Source organism: Mya arenaria, chromosome 10 (assembly GCF_026914265.1).
Source record: "Mya arenaria isolate MELC-2E11 chromosome 10, ASM2691426v1".
In the NCBI taxonomy this organism is placed as follows: domain Eukaryota; kingdom Metazoa; phylum Mollusca; class Bivalvia; order Myida; family Myidae; genus Mya; species Mya arenaria.
In genome coordinates this window covers 37,410,870-37,431,353 of record NC_069131.1, presented here as the reverse complement: position 1 = coordinate 37,431,353, position 20,484 = coordinate 37,410,870, and the positions used below count along the sequence as shown (strand labels likewise).

At 35.7% G+C, this 20,484-nt stretch overlaps 1 protein-coding gene and 1 long non-coding RNA gene across 2 annotated transcripts in view; one reads left to right on the top strand and one right to left on the bottom strand.

Moving 5' to 3' along the window:
* The first annotated feature begins 833 nt into the window (after positions 1–833).
* Positions 834–6,286, top strand: LOC128206447 (uncharacterized). The gene is made up of 4 exons (XR_008256475.1): positions 834–1,088; positions 2,882–3,083; positions 5,130–5,269; positions 5,748–6,286. It is a non-coding gene; the product is annotated as an uncharacterized LOC128206447 (long non-coding RNA).
* Positions 6,287–8,535: 2,249 nt separating this feature from the next.
* Positions 8,536–20,484, bottom strand: part of LOC128204669 (uncharacterized) — a gene marked incomplete at its 5' end in the record, with an annotated part of 52,969 nt that continues 41,020 nt past the window's right edge. The window contains 5 exons of the mRNA XM_052906068.1: positions 8,536–14,483; positions 15,095–15,190; positions 15,630–15,774; positions 17,607–17,633; positions 19,655–19,815. Coding sequence (XP_052762028.1) covers positions 11,680–14,483; positions 15,095–15,190; positions 15,630–15,774; positions 17,607–17,633; positions 19,655–19,815 — 3,233 coding nt within the window. The remainder of the gene's footprint in view (positions 14,484–15,094; positions 15,191–15,629; positions 15,775–17,606; positions 17,634–19,654; positions 19,816–20,484) is intronic.

Here is a 20,484-nt window from a genome sequence, read left to right as displayed (position 1 = left end):
CACAAAAATGCACACGTGTATTTTTTCTGTTTTGGATCCAGAAAGGTCTGCCCAAGGCCCGGTTGGCACAAACATGTTTCCCAACATGACTTAAAATGTATTTAAACCCAAAAGTGATTGTAAATGTAACGAAAAACTGTTCTACCTCCTGTGCTTAGTACTTTGTTCCATGTAATATTTGAAGGAGAAAGCAGGGTGTTTTGAACAGGTCAGGATAGAGTGTAGAATTAATATCAGGACAATGATAGAGACTCACTGTTTTTAGACTGTCGGCTGCAAGCCGACAGTCTTTAGAGAGCGGTATTTCAGAAACGCGACTAGTCGCCTGACACGACATATTGAACATGAATATATTAATACACACCACCTGCGTAGCAACAGAACTACTAACGTGAATGTGGGGCGTCAAGTACCTGCTTATGTGTATTTAACGCGTTATTGCCTTTTTTATGACAAACATTGCGTGTTACTCTTAGTATAGTTGTACCGTTGCAATTTGGTGAGTTTTATTGAACAAAATAATGAAAGTATAGCATTTACATACGAAGTCATTTTACCCTACATCCAATAGTAAGCTACACCACATGTTTGCACCCGTGTGACGTCACACATATCCCGGCATTCAAGACTGACCCGGCAAACCCCGGCAAAGAACTTATTTTATGAATGAAAGCTATTAAGAAATAAATCATACGCGGTTAAAGAGTTCATGTCATGTAATATTTTGTGAAATAGCTTTTATGTTTCAAATGAATTTTTTTTCAGCAGCAATCGAACTATTGTATTTGTTTGAGTAAATTATTTGGATTATACCTATCACAGTGTGTCAACGTTATGCCTATTGTTATTTTGGACTATAGGGTGTAGTTTTTAAAGTCATACACAATATGGCGGCGATTATGCGGAAATGAAATTGAATGTTACTTCGAACACGTTCTTCTACAAAATAATCGACCTGTATTTAGTGCTATTGATTTAACATCAATCGAAGCAAAAATGGCATCAATGTATGCGTCTAAAAATGTTAAATTTAGATGGAGACAATCCAGAAATGAGCTGCCAGGAAGTGCTCGATTTCGGACACGAAGGTACATGTACATTAGTCTGAAATAATAGACGTGTTATACGGGATTCTTCCAATCCCTAACGTCTTAACGGTTTTGTGCAAAAAGCGGGGGTGTTTGAAAAATATTGAAATTGTATTAAGTGAAGTATTTTATGGTTGAAATGGATAATAAAGTAAAGATTTATATTCATATTTTACCATGGAAGTGCAAAGCTATTTTGCAAACAAACAAGCATTTAATGCATTAAAACACATTATTTACATTTTCATTAAAAGGAAAGTTGACTGACACAGACAACAATTATGCCAAGTGGAACAACTTGACCCAATAGTAATAATTCGGCCACCTCCGACAAGCTTCGAGATAATACAATCGTAACAACTCGGCCTTGGCCGAACAATCTGAACACCTCAGCCAGTATCCAACAGGGATTGACTATCTCGAAGCTTACCGAAGATGGTGAGTTGTTACAATTGATGGCCGAAATGTTCCGATTGTTGTAAAATTGTGAACTGCAGCCTTGCAGTTGCCCTTCATGTATATATTGTTATGTTTTGACAGAATGAAATGAAGAAAAAACCATCAAACTCATAATTATTTGCTTGATATTACTTTTTGGTTATGGAATTTATATAAAATAACATTATCTGGTAATATTTCTTGTTTTTATGATATGTTATACATGCAATATGCTTTAACCCGGAATCCCGATCGGAATAACTACCCACTTTTCGTTCAAAACAATTTGTACGTGAAGGATTTGCTGTTTCAAAAATCGTAAAAAAATCTGTCAACGTACAATTATTTGGACTAGAAGGTACATCTAGCTGATCTACATCTCTTAGTCTAAATATTTGTACGTTGACGGATTCTTTTTACGATTAAAAAAAAATGTATATATATATATATATATATATATATATATATATATATATATATGGCAAATCCTTCACTTCATCTTCATGTTACTTTCAATTCAGAGTTGATTATTCACTAAAATTATTTCGCATTTTTAATTGTTGTTTAACCTGAAACGTCTCAACCATCAAAAAAGAACATATACGTATGCTTCAATAGTCTAAAAAAATAGATGTGTTATATGGGATTCTTCCAATCCCTTACGTCTAATCGGGTTTGTGCAAAACAGGGTGGGGGTTGAAAGATGTTAAAGGTTTATATTCGTATTTTAGTTATTACCATGTAAGTGCAAAGATTTTTTTTACAAAACAAGCATTTAATGCATTTAAACACAACCATTTTACATCTATGTAAATCTATGCACCGCAGCCTTGCAGGTGATCTTCATGTATAACAGTTTATATCATTATGTTTTGACAGTATGAAATGAAGAAAAACACTCATCAAACTCATAATAATTCGTCAGCTTTCATTTTTTGTGTACATAACTCATATTTTAGATATATATAATTATCTGACCCGGAATCCCAATCGGAATAGCTACCCACTTTTGGTACAAAAAAATTGTATGTGAAGGATATGCCATTTCAAAATTTGTAAAAAGATCAGTTAAGTTACTATCATTTGGACTAGTGCTTCAAGTGTTTGATTTATTGTCTCTATGATGTATAATGCACCTGTCAATTGTAGAGCCAAGCTGGGAGCTGCCTAAAAATCAGTTACCCAGTTAGCTCAGTTTGACAGATCTCCATGCAAGTGTTCACATGGTCGTGGGTTCAAGCACCATACCAGTAGCATCTTTTCTCAAAGGTTTACTTTAGAACCCATCATCCAGGAGTAAACAATTATGATTTTTTATTAAATATTACAGGCTATGTTCTTTTGTAAACTTTCAGATTGAGAAGTGCCTGGATACAAGGCTTGTATTGTTAACATCATCTAATACAATCAACTGGAACAAAGCTGAAATGGCTGTCTGACCTGGCTTAAAAATTGGATGGCAGTACATCAGACTAGAAGATTACAAGTATTGAGGTGGACAAAATGAGCCTGAGCCTACCAAAGCTGACAGATTGCACAAGAAACACATAAATGCAGGTATTTACTGAGATATTGTAATTATTTTTTGAAACTTCTCATTCATTTAGGAAGTTCAGTTGAAACAGAGTTGGCAAAAAAATAAACAAAGGTATATATATACATTTTGAATTCTAATTCAAATGAGAACTTTACTGGCCAGCACAGAATGGTAAAATGCTAGTCTACCAATATAAATGTGCCTGATTTGCATCAGTAAAGCTGATGAATGTACTGGTTGTGTAGCCAAGATGTGAGTAGGTCTGCACTTGGCTGATAATGCATATCATATGTTTAAGCTGCACTCTCACAGATTTTCTGTTTTACCAACTCTTTTTTTATTTCTTGGTCTTGTAATGAATTATTTTATGCGAATTTCTGAACACTGGACATAACAGACAACTGGAAAAAGGGGATCGCTGCTTTCTTATATTAATTCAGTCAAAAAAGACGACTGAAAATATTGGAACGCTGTTTTCTTATTTTAATACGGTCAAAAGATGATGTTCTGTGCCAAAAATCTCATTATTAGTAAAGCGTTAGTAATGCTTTTAACCATAAAACCAATAGTTACAAATGTAAATATAAAAAACATGATCTTATCTTTTGTCAGCAGTCTTATTTCATCAGTTTTCATACTGCTTTTCATTAGCTTATTCCAAGCCAAAAAGTAAAAGAAGTTGTCAAAACCTTCAATCTGTTACTGAGAGTGCAGCACTCTTACAGATTGAATGTTTTGACTACTTTATTTATTTTTTGTCTTGGAACGGGCCAATTTATGTGAAAATGCATGTTAACCATTCATATAAGATTGCTGACAATAAATTTGTCAGAAAATGTTAATACTGTGAAATCATTAATGTTCGTGGGGCATTAATGTTCGTGGTTTTCGTGGGTTGGGTGAACCACGAATTCAAGATCCCACGAAATATAAACCCTTTATTCACTTTTTCAATTTCCTTGTTACGTACATGTATATATGTATAGTATATTCTTTACAGAGGTCGCAGTATACAGTGTTAAAACCTGTCTCACTGTATAACTTACGATCATTATTCTGTTAATATATTATAACTGCCATTAACAAATAATCAACCAAATCAATTAAATGTGTTTTATGCAGCAAATGACAGTTATAAGCACGTGTTTAAACGTGTGCTGTTAATGAAAATCTCCAAGTTTACAAGATGTGCGTGATGAGTGTCCATACTCGATTTTTTTATTTAATAAAATAATTAATCGATTACTAGTATATTGAAGGTTACTAAGCACCGAACGTGACAATATACGCACCTTTTCGGTGTTTTCACAGTTTGCAAAATTCTTAATTGGCATTCAATGGCTTCCCCTATCTGAATTAATGATCAGGGTACATCTTCTTTTATTACCTTTATTCCCAATTAAATCGATAAGTGACATGGGTATATGCACTAATTGGCATGTCGTACCACATTAGCGAGTGTCATAAACCCAGTGACGTAGAAGACGGAAATCACGGGCCAGCGCGTGGATATTATGCAGACGATCTAGGACGATCGCATCTTCGATTTTTATTTTTTTTCAAAAATGAAAATCCACGAATTCAAGTACCCACGAAATTGTTTTTTTTCGGCAAACCACGAAATTTCATGCCCACGAACATTAATGATTTCACAGTATTTAAGTTCAAAATGTTTTATGCATTTTTCTTAAACCGTTAGTAACACTTTAAGCCATAAAACCTTTGTTTTCGACCTGAAATATGGAAGTCTGCAATCTAATATTTTGTCAGTAGTCTTATATCACTGGTTTGCAGATATTTTAGCAAAAAAATAGGTCATTCCAAGACAAAAAATACAAAAGTTGTAAAAACAGTAAATCTGTGAGAGTGCAGCTTTAAATGACTAAATGTTTTGATTTGGCTCAATTTTCACCTAAAATCTTATAGTTTTGTGGCATCTAAATGGTTTGTTTTTAACAACAATGAATGTGCATATGTATATATTTGTTCTTAAATTTGGATTGAAAGATTCATTCTCTGGAAAGTAGAAAAAGGCATGTTACATACTGTTATCACTGCCATGACAGAAACCATATTGAGGAGCTGGTCCACCTGTAGGAAGAATTGCGCTATTGGTTGGAGCAGCACTATTACCCAGCCATACACCAGCACTAAGTTTGTCATAGGGAGCATTTCTGAGCAGTTATGGAGACCACTAACTATGCAGGTATGTCATAATCAAAATCTTGGTTTATATATTTTTTTATAATTTAGCATCTGTTGAGAAGAAATTTATTTCTAGATTGAAGGCACACACTACAGATTGATGCCCAAAAATATATTTCTTATTTTAATGCATTATCATGTCTAACTCATTTGACTTAAATGATCAAAGCAAAAGAAATGCAAATGATTAATCTGCAGATATACAAATGTAAGCTTTTTTAACTGGGGAAATTGTTGCCACTTGTCTATTAATTAAAGAACACATTTATAATTAATAATGTTTAATCTGTACACAAATCATATGCCTTTTTTGTTTTAACCATCAATGTCAAAGAGTCCAGCATGATAATGCATTAAATTGAAAAAAAATGCATTAATTTATATGAACCCTTTAAAACAAAGACATTTCCTAAATCCAATACAAAATAATTGAATAGTGATGCAGAGTTCAGTTAGAATATAATATAACTTTTTTGCAGTTGTTGCAGTGAAACTTGCACCAGTGTGTTTTCTGTCGGGATAAAGAGATAGTGTCCAGCAATGAAGATCCAACTCAAGATCTGACCTTGTAAGGCCAATATGAAATAACTGTGTGGGAAAATGGGAAAAACCTGCAGTCAGGAATGCAGGGAAATCATCAAAAGAACAGTGTTAAATTATTCTTGAATAACTTGACATTTATTTTGTTTGACATATTTATTCATGGTGCAGTGAAAACATTCTTTTTTTCTCATTGTTATTTAAATTTAGAATTGATGGGAGGGAACATCACTATGTAGTTTCATGTTCATAGTCAGATCAAAACCCATGTACATACCCAAATGAGCATTCGAAAATATCAAAATGGTACTTGTTGTATGTAGTGTAAGTTAATTAACATAATAAACAAAACTATTCAATCAATTTCAATTTATTATGCCCCTTTCAAAGAAGAGGAGTATATTGCTTTGCACATGTTGGCCGCTACGTCCGTCTGTCTGACAGTACACCAAAGCTTTTCCAGGTGATAACTCTACAATTCCTAGACCTATTGTCAAACTTGACATGAAAGTTTGGTTTAACCAGTAGATGACCCCTTTTGATTTTAGGGATAATATGGTCAAAGGTCACAGTGACCTTGAACAGGAAGGTGTCAAACCATACATCTGACTGATAAGTTGACAATGCCTGCACCTATGGCCCTCAAACTCAACATGGAGGCTAAGTCTGACTATTAGAAGATCCTATTGATTTAAGGGGTCATTGGGTCTGAAGTCAAGGTCACAGTGACCTTGAATGCTAAAAGGTTGTACTAATAATGACTGGACAAAGCCTGCACCCATGGCCCTTGAACAACTTGACTTTGGGGTTGGGCCTGACCAGTAGGTGAGCCCTATTGATTTGTCACAGACCATTGAACGCAAAAAGCTTGCCTGTGTGACAACTCGACAAAGTCTGCACCCATGGCCTTCAAACTTGAAATTTAGGTTTGGGGTGACCAGCAGATGACCCCTTTGGATTTGGAGGTCAAGGTCACATCTCCAATATTGGTCATTAAAACTATGTCATTTACTTATTCCCTGCTGCTAAGAGGATACATGTTTATCAGCAAATATCAGCCATCATCTGAATATGAGTGAAAACTGTACCAACTACCCTCATACTTTGAATAGCATAATCGTAAAACTGCCTCAAAGGCATCTTTTGTCAATGAAAAACCAGCTGTCATTTCGGTCCATGCATATTTCATTCAATTGTCCAGATATTCTTGACAACATGGCAAGCTAATTAATGCTGCAGGTTTGAAATTTAAGACATTAGTTTTTTTTCTTCAGCACCATGCAGATTTATTAACACTTTTATAATAAAAACAAACTAGAAAACACATTTTAAAGATATTAGTTTTTTTCATGGTATGATGCCACAGCACCATGCAGATTTGTTTTCACTTTTATATCAAAGAAAGTAACTCGGAGCACAAATTTTGTAGATATGTGGACTCTGTTGATAGAAGTTCTGGGAGGCATTTTTAGGCTTGAAAGAGCATCATTTTAAAGTTATATTTTTATTATGTCCATTGAATCTTGGGTATAGTTTGTATTGTATTTGCATTTTAAAGACATTGGCTTCAACAGACCCTAATGAAATGAAGGAATGTAATTGCTTACTGAAACTGTTATAAGCGACATCATAAATTGAAGCAATTTTAACATAATGAATATGCATTTAACTAATTTAAAGCCGTTCAAAATTAGGAAATTTGAATTAAGAATCTTGTAGGCCATTGGATACATGATTTAGTAGGGCCAATATATTTGTACTTATTATTATCACATTTATCCTTCTTCATCTACTTTAAAGAGTGTTCATCATTTGTATGAAATCATTTGATCACGTTTCATTTGAAAGAACTTTGCGGTAGTGTTTGCTTGCTTCAGTTACGTCACCGACAGTCTTGCAGCGCTTTCAGCGCTTTGATTGCATAAGAGACTGCCGGTCTACCTTCTTACAACTGTGACGAGCACGAGTCAAAATCTAGCCTTCAGAATCCTCGGCCATTTCCCATCGAAAACAAACTCTTTTTCTGCTGGAAAATGGCCGAAGTGTTCCGATCTAAAATCAAGGAGTCTAGTGATTTTTGCCACTTATAACAGGTTTATGAAGTTTAGGTATATCGAAGATAAGAGAGAATTCACAACTGGCCAGTCGTAACCTTTTCTATGCTTTTTTACCAATCCTTTACCCAAATCTATCAGACAATAAATTCCCGTTTTTAAATGAGTCGTAAAAAAGGCTATTTAAGAGGCAGATTAAATGTAAACTACTGGCTTTTGTTAATTGTCGGTTACCATGTTTAGCATGCCAACAAGGGCGACACCTTCACCAAGGTCATTAGGGGCGTAGCTAGACTGCTATTCATGTTAATTCATAATTGTGCTAGGGGGGTCTAGGAACATTTTGAAAACCATGGTGCAATCTGGGCGTTTTGAGGTCTTTTATTTAGCATTGAAAAATCGACAGTTTTAGAATCATGAAGGAAAGTACGCATACTGCAACTTCGACTGATTTTTGGTCAGAATCATGTCGCGTACTCGCGTATAGGCAGCTACGCGCCTGGTTATGGCAATAGCTACATGTATAAAGAGAGATCAGCCGAAACTCCGAAGACTTCCGAAAGATTTCCGGACTGGTTCGGAGATTTGCGTTGATCCGGTCTGGTCAGTCTTTAATACCAAACCTATGAGCTCAAACAGACTATCTGCTAGGGTTAAAACGTAAGGCACGAAATGCTTTAGCAAACTTTATTCATCACTGTACAACATAATCGTCTACAGTTTAAAACTTCAACAATTTATTCAAAACAACTACGAACACATGTATGCATTCTTATCATCCGTAAAATATACAGTAAAACTGATGTAAAACAATCATTTAGAACATGATCGAATAACCCAACTAAACCTTAGCCAATCTACAGGCCCCAATTTCTCGAAACTTCTTAAGCTTAACAGGCTTAAGTAGCTTATTTCAATTAGCCAAAATACATACTTTAAATGAAATTTTATAAATGAGAAATGGTTTATTGTGATTATCATAAAGTTAATGCCTATCTAAAGTATAAAAAGTCTTAAAGAAGTTAATATTATGCAATTTATTGAAAACCAAAAATAACGAGATTAGCTTAATCCTGTTATAAGGGACTTAAGAAGTTTCAAGAAATTAGGGCCAGAAGGCAGATGATTAAAAATAGTTCATACAATCTTACTTACAGGTATAACATGCATTTGGATTACATGTAGTAAAGCATGGTCACTAATAACAGGGGTTTTAACAGATCTTTAATATCAACCCTGAAAATAGCTGGGGGTCTATATGAGTATGAGGGAGTCATGGCCAGAGCAAGGTTAAGGAGGCTAAGAACCCTTTTAAATGGTTTTCCAAGTCATTAATATTTATTTCAATTAACTTCCTACTGATGCAAATGTCCTAGCCAAAAACAAGACTGAAGATAAAGGGTTAAAGGTTAAATCATTAATCCAGCTATTAAGAACCCCTGTAATAAGTAATTTTAAACTCCTAGAGGTGTCATCTACTTCTTTATTTAATGCCACTTGGAACCATTTCGTCTTCATCCCACAAAACGAATACATGCAACACAGAACAGTCTCGGTATACCAATAAACCATAATGCGGCCTTTACATAAAACAGTCTCGATATACCTATATACCATACCAAGGGCTAACATAAAATAGTCTTGGTATACCAATATACCATACCATGGGCTCACCACAAAACAGTCTCGGTATACCAATAAACCATACCATGGGCTCACCACGAAACAGTCTCGGTATACCAATATACCATTCCATGGGCTCACCACAAAACAGTCTCGGTATACCAATATACCATACCATGGGCTCACCACAAAACAGTCTCGGTATACCAATATACCATACCATGGGCTAACTACAAAACAATCTCGGTATACCATTATACCTTACCATGGGCTCAACACAAAACAGTCTCGGTATACCAATATACCATACCATGGGCTCACCACAAAACAGTCTCGGTATACCAATATACCATACCATGGGCTCACCACAAAACAGTCTCGGTATATCACCACAAAACAGTCTCGGTATACCAATATACCATACCATGGGCTAACTACAAAACAATCTCGGTATACCATTATACCTTACCATGGGCTCAACACAAAACAGTCTCGGTATACCATTATACCTTACCATGGGCTCAACACAAAACAGTCTCGGTATACTATTTCTATTTTTTATAGGGAGTTAATGTTCTTTTGTATGGGAACCCCAGTATATGCAATGACATTCACGACAATTATAATAAAAAGTGCTCAATATTTGTAGCTCAATCACAAAATAAGTAGAACCTGAATGCATTCATTTAAAGTGCATGCATCATCACTTTTAACATCAATGTTGATGTGTTCTAGTTGGATGTTATTGTACATATTTCTAAAATCTAAGAAATACATGGACAAAGTAACTTACAAAGTAACTTATATATATATATATATACACTAGTAGCCAATAGTCAATCAAACACATGACACAGACATAAGATTACTCTTAAAACAAGTTTATACACTTTGTCCTGATTGTTCAGACTTTTGTTCAAGTTAACAGCTTAATTAACAACCCCGTTGTTAACTTTTATAGATAAAATATTTGACGATGACCTCATATATTTAAATAAAACGAGTACAGCTGAAATCGGTGTCTCAAAACTTTAAGAATAATGCAGATAAAAAAGGCATCTGTGAAACTTCCAGAGCAATACAGTTTGAATGTTAACAACTATGACATTCACGAAATTGTTAACTTTAACAAAAATCTGAACAATCAGCCCCCTTGTATCTTGGTAACCAAAAGCACATGGATGCATATATCTAAAAAGCATACCGCATATCTTGCGCTACATTTTTAGGTAAGTAGTTAGAACTTTACAACAATGGCTGTAATTATAATCAGAGAAACATTTAGGTTTTCAGTCGGATGAAACCATAATTACATGTACAAGTATTTTATTTCATGACAATTATATTGCCAATTACACAGTTGGTATAGCAGAGAGTGAATTGATTGTTCACAACTTTGTTTCAGTTAACAACGTTAAATTGTTAACTGTCAACTCTTTACTGCCCTGAATGTTGAATGGAGACACTTGCTTTTAACAACAAGATTTGTGAAAACTCTTCTTTCACTTGTTTTTAAATTTGCACTCCATCATATATGTCACATTAAGAAGTTAACAACAATGTTGTTAATCATCTTGTTAACTTGATCAAAGCTCTGAACAATTCGCCCAGTATGAGAGTCAAGTGTGAATCATCATAATATAACTTAGGCTGAACAATTTGACCAGTGCATAAGTGTGAATCATAATATTACGTAGGCTGAACAATTTGACCAGTGCATAAGTAAAGTGTGAATCATAATATTACGTAGGCTGAACAATTTGCCCAATGTATAAGTGTAAGTCATCATTTTATTATGTAGGCAAGAGAGTTCCCCTGGATGGTTGCAACCATGATCAATGTTGTGGAGGAGGCACAAATATTCACTGAGACAATCAAAAAACAAGATGACTGTGATAGCACAAATACATGTATTGTCATCAATATTATAAAAAAGACTGCAGTCCTAGTTGATAATCATTATCTAGTCTTTGTAAAACAAGCCAGAATTCATACACATCCACTTTGCTTCAGAAATCGTAACAAGCTAGGTCATATAAAGTTCAGATTTCAAGAAAGCTTGGCCACCAATTGTCCAGTAGAGGGCTTACATGTTCATGCTTTTCCTGACCACTATACTCTTCTGTCAATACTGTAAGACAACAATTAAAAAATAAACCATGTGTACATAAATAATTCAGACAATAAACTGTGTTCAATGGCGACCACTTCGACTATGATAATGTCTTCCCCGATGTCGACTGTCCCTATGGTGATGGTCATGTGATCGGTCATGTGATCTACTGCGGTGCCGCCTTTCCTCTGAGTCCCTGTCACGTGACCCGCTTCTACTGGATCTATGGTGATCATGCCTGTGTCTCTCACGGCGACCTCTATTGTCTCTGTCTCTTCTTCTCTCATCTTCTCTTGAATGAGATCTTCTATGCCTGCTATCTTCATGTTCCTCATCGTCTGACTCATGAGGTGCATCGATTAAGCCATGCCCATATTCTGTTGATATTACGGGTAACGTCGGCATTATTTCCCCCTGGTACTGCTGTCTTGGAGTGCCCTGTGGGGTACTCTCTGCTGACAATGTAGGTGGTGGAAGACTGCCATCACTGTCATCCACATCATAACTCACCAATGGATTGGCCATTGGTCTTGACCCGACATTTGATTCCAAGTTCTTTATGAGTTTGTGGGTGGGAGCAGTTATGGGCATATCTAAGAGTGAAGGCGGTCTCTGGTGTCCTTGACCTGGTCCAGGGCCAAGCATTGGCCTGGGCCCTATGCCTTGCTGTGGTGCAGGGGGCCTTGTGAACATCCCTGGCCCTAGAGGGGGCATTGCAGAGTTTCCGGGCTCGATGGGCCTAACAGCTACTCCTGGCTGCATATGAGGGGGAAGGTTTTCAGGATGAAACTGTGCCTGTGTATTCACGCCCGGGCCAGGACCTTCCATGCCGCCCATGTTCCAACCTGAAGAAGGACCCGCCCCCGATGACCACATCTGGCCCTGTGACACATGCCCTGATGGAACCATGCCGCTTGCAACGGATATCATATTTGGATCAGCCATTTGGACAGGACCAGGCATTACTGGCATGTTAGGATTCACTGGTCCAAGTTCCGGTGCCCTTGGTATGGGAACCATTCTGGCCTGAATTGGCGGGACAGGGGGTGGAGTCATTGGTTTCTTTTTCACAATGTCCATTACAATCTTATTCAATCGGACATCACTTGGCATAGTTTCACCCTTCTTTTTTTTGTTCTTCTTCTTCTTTTTCCTACTATTTCTTGACAGTATTTCATCATCTGAGCCTGCATCATCATTTCTTCCCATTTCATCTTCAGCAGGTTGTTTTAACTTCTTCATTGGTGGTTCTGGAGGTTTAGGAGCAGGTGGTTCAGCTGGTAAAGGAGGCTGTGTAGGAATATCAGGTGCAGGGGGCTGGATTTCGGTTGAGCTCTCTGGATTTAAAGTTGAGGGGGGCCAATCTCCAGACGCCATATGCATCTGGGTCAGTGCCATTGACATTGGAGGTAAAATGGGTTGGTTCCATTCTTCTCCTGGGGGAGGAGGCTGGTTTGAGGCTATGAAAGTCATTGGTAAAACTGTGGGTGGAAATGGCACACCAGGGGGTGGAAAATTATTTTGTCTTTCGTCAATGTCTTCTGGATTGTATTCGACTCTCAAATCAATGTCACCTCTATCTTTCCCTCTCAAATCAATATCATTACCATCGTTTGTTTTGTCTCGCTCATCTACATCACCAAATGCATTGGTCTTAACTTTAGTTTGTTTAGAATCATTTGACTTTTGTACCAACTTTCTCTTTCTTGGGCTTAATTTCTTTGTCCCATCATCATCAAAGCCTTCAAAACTTCCTCCAGACGAATCTGAATCATAGTCAAATCCCATAAATGATTTTGAAAGTTTTTCATCCTGAGTCTTACTTTTTTTTTTCGACTTAACCCTTAAATCAGTGTCTGTTTCCACTGCTGATTCACGATCCTCTCTATTTTGTGACGTACTTGGTTTTTCCAAGCCAGGAATATCAGGAGTGGATGTGTCCAACTCTGGCTCTTCACCTGAACCTGGAAGCTTTGAAAACAGAGACATCAGAGCTGTTGGAAGCTGAATACCTGCTTTTGAATCTACAGACCCTGCTGCAAGGTTTTTAACAAGTGATGTAATGTCAGGAACTTTTGAAGACTCTTTGTCCTTCTCTGAAGTGGTTTTGTCTTTCTCTGGTTTAGTATCTTCGCCATCCCCAGGCGCATTCTTACCACTTATTTCAGCCTGTAACTGAGTAACAATGTCATACTGCTTGTTCTTTTCATCACCTGTTTCATTCTCATCACTAGCTTTTGCAGTTTTAGATCCGCTATCAGTTTTTGTTGTTTGTTCAGTATAAAATCCTTGAGGCTTTGAAGACGATGGTTTAGCACCTGCCTTTTCACTAGGAGTTGTAGTTGATGAAATTTCTGAAGTCAAGGACAATAAAGATGAAACAGATTCTTTTAACAAAGATTCAGAGAGAACAGATGGCGCTGAAGTTGAGGATGAAGATTTTGACACAGTAGAAGAAACATCACTAGCCACTGTACCCGAACCTGCTCTAAGATCAATGTCCATTGGTTCCTCTGCGGTTGATGATGAGGCTGTAGCAGCAGTAGCAGCACCAGCAGCTGCCAATGCCTGAGCTCGTAAACGGGGGTCTTTGGAAGTCAAGTTTGGATTTCCAGTGTTTGTTTTTGACTGTGAGGGTGACTGCCCTGTCTGGAGACTTGGACTAGAGGCTTTCGGAGATTGCCCGATCTTAGCTGAGATTCGTTTTCTCTCCAACAATTTTTTTTGTTCATCAACTTTCTTGGTGAGCTCTAAGAGCAGTTTTCTCTGGTTTCCCAGCTTTGTTGTGGTGGCAAGGGCAGCTACCATTGCTGCTGTGGCCTCTGCTGGATTCTTGCTTTGGGCTATTTTCTCAATCATCTTGGACACGGCACCAGATGACTTTTCTGAAAATAATGCAAAATATAATCAAAACATCAAAATTAAAGTGCTATCATAATCTGAACATTACATGTCAAAATTAGCAAAGCCAAGTCTCGGAAAGCAGACAGCATGAATGAATAAAGGATAAATAAGCTTCAAAATTCATATCCTTTTTGAGGTTTTTTAATCATTAAATTATAATGAGTTTAACATTAAAGATGCACTCTTACTCCCAAATAAGATGAACTACAATGAATATAATTGTTTGAATTTACCGAAACAGATGAATAAATATTGAAAACAATGGTTGTTAAAAAAGATACCAGTTTAATTTAAAAGAAAGTTGCAGAAAACACTGTACTTCCACCTTATGAGGCGATTTTTGATCAATGTAGATCTTTTAGGACCCACCAGTCATTTTATATTTGCGCGTTTTCAGCTATTAAATAAATGATAACAATCTTGGCATCAGTAATTAATATTTTCCATAAATGCATTTTAAAGTAATTAATTAAAGGTTTACCACTCAAGATAATTTTATATGTTTGTTATACATGTATATGTATTGATTTTGAATACAAGTGTCACTTTAAAATATGTATATTTTTTTTGCATCAACCTATACGGTTTTCACCTTTCTTTGCCTTGGGACCTTTCAGGGCCTCTTTTTCAGGGTCATATGGGGCATTAGGGTCCATGGGGTCGTCTGCTGCAGGTGTGTAGGCAGTGTCTGAAAACAGGTTATACGTTACAATCAGTCCATAACTATTTACAATACAGTACACAATATTTACAATTTTAGATATAAACATGACCCGTTTAACACTCAATTATAGGAATATACTTTTCCAAAAGAAAGATAAAAAAACGAGTGCTTAAAATAGCAATGTACACTGTGGCAGACTAAATGTCTAGCAACGGCTTCAATTTCTTGAACAATCTCAAGTTACTTAAAATAGAATCAAGCTTGGCCAGGCCTGTCAAGTTATTGCGCGTATCGCCCTCAAAGATGTCCCCTGATATTTATCACACACACCCCCTCCCCCCAACAACAAAAACACACACACCCCTCCCCCCCAACAAAAAAACCCAAAAAAATCTGAAATACAATAGCAAAACCATAAAGCTCATAGTCCTTCCCCAAACTGTCAATCTAAACAGACACCTACCTTGCTCGGTTAGATGCGAATACTCTTTAATGATTGGGTCAAAGGAGATGCCTTTTTTCTTCCCTGATGGCCCAGGCTGCGGTGTGCCAGAGTCGGAAGACTTTGGAGAATTGGATGTTGATGACTTCTCAGATGGTGTGTCAAACTATAAAACATGATGTACTTCATCGACATGGCTTAAAGGGAACGATCCTTTTCTTGTCCATTTTACATTTTACAACAACAGTGTAGACATAGTGTTTACTGATAAAAGCACAATGTTCATGTGCAGACTTGTGACATATTTTTGTGGCCCAATGAAGTAAATGTCCTATATTAATTGACTTATTTCAATATCAAACAGTTCATTTCATTTGATGATTGAATTCTAATATGAGAAATCTGGATAAAACAGCTCATGGGGCCTCAAAATGTTGAAGCCAGAGAAAGGGGAAAAGCAGCAAGGGTCTTACAATAGGAATATTTTCCATTAAAGCAGCTGCTTTCATATATAATATGAGTTTAACATTGTCATGACTATTCATAGGTTAAAGGGACTAGACACCAAATGATACAATTGCAAGAAAAAAAGAAAATTGTCAAAAACTTACAAAAAATTGATATCATTGTGTACAACACATTAAATCTTTGTTACTGATGTATCACATTGCTTACACACATGTATCTTTTGCATTTTTTGCGTATTTTTCCAATTCAAAATTTACTGGGGTTGTCTACCATATAAATCCTTGTTTAATTTAAAAGTAACGTCAGTAAGTGTATCTGTACTAATCACCTAACTTTCACTTGCTAAATATTTACTCTATAAACTGGGACACCATTATGCGCTAATTTTAAACAGGTTAACTCAGCTGAGACAGAAACAAATTATTCTTTTGATCATGTTAATGATGTATTATCGGCCTTACACTAGCTTGTATTGACAATTCTGTGCTGGTCATGCAAAAATGATGTATTTGCCAATTTTGGGACTATCTGGTGTCTAGCCCCTTTAATGAGTGCACAATCAATAGACTTAAATATTCTTTTTTATAGCAGGGGTTAAGTGTTGCAGAATAAATTATTTTAAATCTTATACAGCTTTCTAAACGTGAAAACAAACAAAACAAACAAGAATATTTTGACATGCCATGGCTTAATAAAGTTTGTAAAATAAAACATTAATGAACGAATCAGATTATGAACCATTCGTAAAGCTCATTCAAAGATTGATTGAACTTGTTTAAAAGCTTAAATCACAAAAAGACTCTCCATCAAACTTTATTTTATACTGTATACGATATATTACAATTGAGTTAAAAAAAATGAAAAAGATTAAATATTCAATTACTGAAAACATGTAAACGATAGCACGGACATGTTAAATTACTGAAAACATGCAAACGATAGCACGGACATGTTAAATATTAGTTTACAGTACACAAAAAAAAGCATACCATGCAAATTATTACCAACAAAGTATTTGCAGTAAGAAACCACAAAACAGTAATAACTGGCATGTTTGTCTATTCTATTTTTAGACCTTTATGGCAGCTTTACATGCTACTACTTTTTGCAAATGAGCTTAAAAGCATTTCAAGGTTTTAAAGCATCCACTGATTGTGTGGCTTGTGCTCCTCCTAAAACAATAAAGTAAATTAAACATCAAGTGCAAAATGTATGGCCAGTCAATTGACTTCAACCATCTCTGAACCACTGACTGCCGCCATGAGCAATTTTTTAGGTCGTATATAGGCCCCTTAGTTGGTTAAAAAACCACGCTGGATTCAACTGATATGACTGATTAAAGCTATTGAATTTTTACCATAACTTACTCCAAATCTTAACCTCGATCAGATGAGAAATAGTTGCACACACGGCCATAAAGGTAAACAAACTGAATTTTCAAACATGGTATGCTCAGACCAAAATGTAAAATCAAATAATGTTGGAGCAAGAAAAACCCTAGAAGCAAGTCAACACAACACCTATACAAACCGATGCTTTCTTGGATTGGGACTTTGCCTGAACAACGTAAATAGCAAGAAAAGTTAAAGATGGATTACAAGAGTACCCAGGCTTTTTTCTTTACTTCCCACACGTCTGACTATCGGACCCATTCCCCTAGCAAAATATGATATTTTTTCCCAATCTGGAGACAAAAATCCCAATCAAAAGTAAAAAGAAAATATAACCGGTATTAGTTTATTTTTTTAATTAATGAAAGTCTTCTTACCTATAATTGTTCATTCAAGATCATATAATGAAGTGTGTGAAGTAAAGTTTTGATGATTATTGAATTCAGAAATGGGTGGTTTTCATCATATTTATTAGGGCAGCAATGTCAGATGCATTAAGGTTTCCTTGTATATTGTTTTGGGTGGAAAATGTGCTCGATTCGATGAGTATAAACATTGTTTTCTATATGTTAAAATGGTATTTTTTTAAACAACCTTGTGCACCGAATAAAGAGTGATTGCTTAAGATGAAAATCATGTCTGTATTGAAATATCTTGTGAAAACAATGCATGTTCTTACTAGGCTTACCAACTCACTCAATGCACATTATTCTTCAAAGATACGTTTGTATGCAGGTAATCGTTCTATTACGTGCACATCTCAACCATTACCTTGCTTTGGTCAATGAAAGGTATTGTTATCCCAGTGCAGATCACCAGTTTTGGAGAGAAATCGGCACATTTAAGCAAATCGAGGACATTTTTCACTGCAAACAATGAACCAGGAATTCTGGACGCATCTGACATTACTGTCCTTGATTTAATGATCAATATATATACAATATCAGCTGTAATGATTTTTCAGCTTTTTCAGGACTTTTGAAAGGGAAATAAAACTAAATTTTTTATAATTCCCTCATTTGCAGGGGACAGAAAAGTGTATTTTTTAAACTGTAAAATTTTTCATTTTTTATGCAAAGCAATTATTTTTTTCTCAAAATAGCATATTTTGCAACATCAATATCCCCCAAAATGGGCAGAAAACAGCCTGGTACCATCAAGCCAACCCCAATGTTTGTTTGTTCTTGTCTTCACCAAACAAGGGACATAACTCAACTAATATCAAAGCAAGAGTTATGGGAATTGCTACCGTGTACATGTGCCTATTTTCTCTGGCAAAAAGTGTGCCAAATTTCATTTTAATATCTTAAAAGAAAAAAAAAAAATCTCTTTAAAACTCCCACAAATTTGACACAAACATTGAGAACAGTTACACATCTCAGAATTAAAAGTGAGTATTTGTTATAAAGATAAAAGAAGAAATTATAAAATGCTACAGCAGAATTTGTAAATGAACACAATGCAGATGTATTTAAGCAAAACTTGTCAACAATATTTCATAATTTCTTTTTTTAAAGCTGCACTCTCACAGATTGACATTATTTTGTTTTTATCTCAGAATCAGCTGATTTTGGCATCAATGTCATCAGTCATATAAGATAACTCACAATAGAATTGATCTCAATTGTTCGAAAAACGGCAGAAAACTTCAATTTCCTTAAAGCGATATAACGCTTTTAGCCACAAAATATCAATTTTCGACCATAAGTATGAAGAACTGCAATCTAATCTTTAGTAAGCCTTTTTATATCACTGGTTTCCAGACATTAACGCAAAAATTGCCCCATTCTTAGATAAAAAATAAAAAAAGTTGTCAAAACAATCTGTGAGAGTGCAGCTTTAAGGATAATAATGATTTTATCTGTTAAGTAATGGGGTGGATCATTCGGATGGATCAAAGAGTATGTGGACTTTCCAAAAAAAAAATACCAAAATTTGAAGTTTTAACATATTAATCAATCAAGATATTTTTTTGAAGAAAAAACAAAGGAAATGTAATAAAATGCATCAATTATATAGGGTATTTCATATTTGTTTAAGCAATAAACTACAGAGAATTTTAATAGCTGACCTAATTGTGAAAAATTAGCAAACACAAGACCGCCACAAAGTTATAACAGTCAACAGTAAATCCACCGAAGACAAAAGAGGTTGTTAACCAAGAATGTTAAAAGGGACTTGACTAACCGGGTCTTTAAGGGCTGACTTAAGGGGTTTCCTGTCTCCTTTCTTGTGTGTGTGGTGATGGCTGGATTTGCTTTTATCAGAGCTGACACTACTGTGTCGACTGGAGACCTTGTTTCGGATGATAACACCAAGAAGCATGTGACATCGGTTCTCTTCTAAACCTGAATTGAAGAGGTTTACAGTGAACAACATTAGAATTGAAGGATTTAAACTTGTCACCCGCAAAAATTGACATTAAAGGGCGACAACTCAGCAGATAGTAGTGCCATGTTGCGTTTGATCATACTCAGTCGAGATATAATGGCCATAAACATTGTAACCAAGTTTGGTAAAGATTGGATTATAAACTGTTTGAAACAAAAAAATATCAATTTTATTTCACTTATAAATCATTATAAACCACCAGAAAGCATATGATAAAACTGGTTTTCTAAATAGAGGATTATATTTGAGGGAGTTTTATCATTTTTTATTATACCACATTCTATTTCTTCTCCAGCCTCTCCTTTAATGGAGAGGTATTTCAAATATCAACTTTAATTCAATGACCCAAAATCATTTTCTGTCCCTAAAAACGACCACAATTCTTCTGTTTAAATCATTGTTACCCACCATTGTTTTATGACATAATACAGTTATCAAAATTAGTCTTTTGGATGAAGAAACCACAAAGTATACATGTATACTACTGCTTGGCATTACATTTTTTAACAAGCCCAGCTGTATAAAATCCAGAATTGAGCAAGCCCGGAAAGCCCGGAAAGCATTTTACCAGTGCAGGGCTTGCGGGCTTGTGCTAATTTTGACCACTGTATTCTAGACACTTTTTT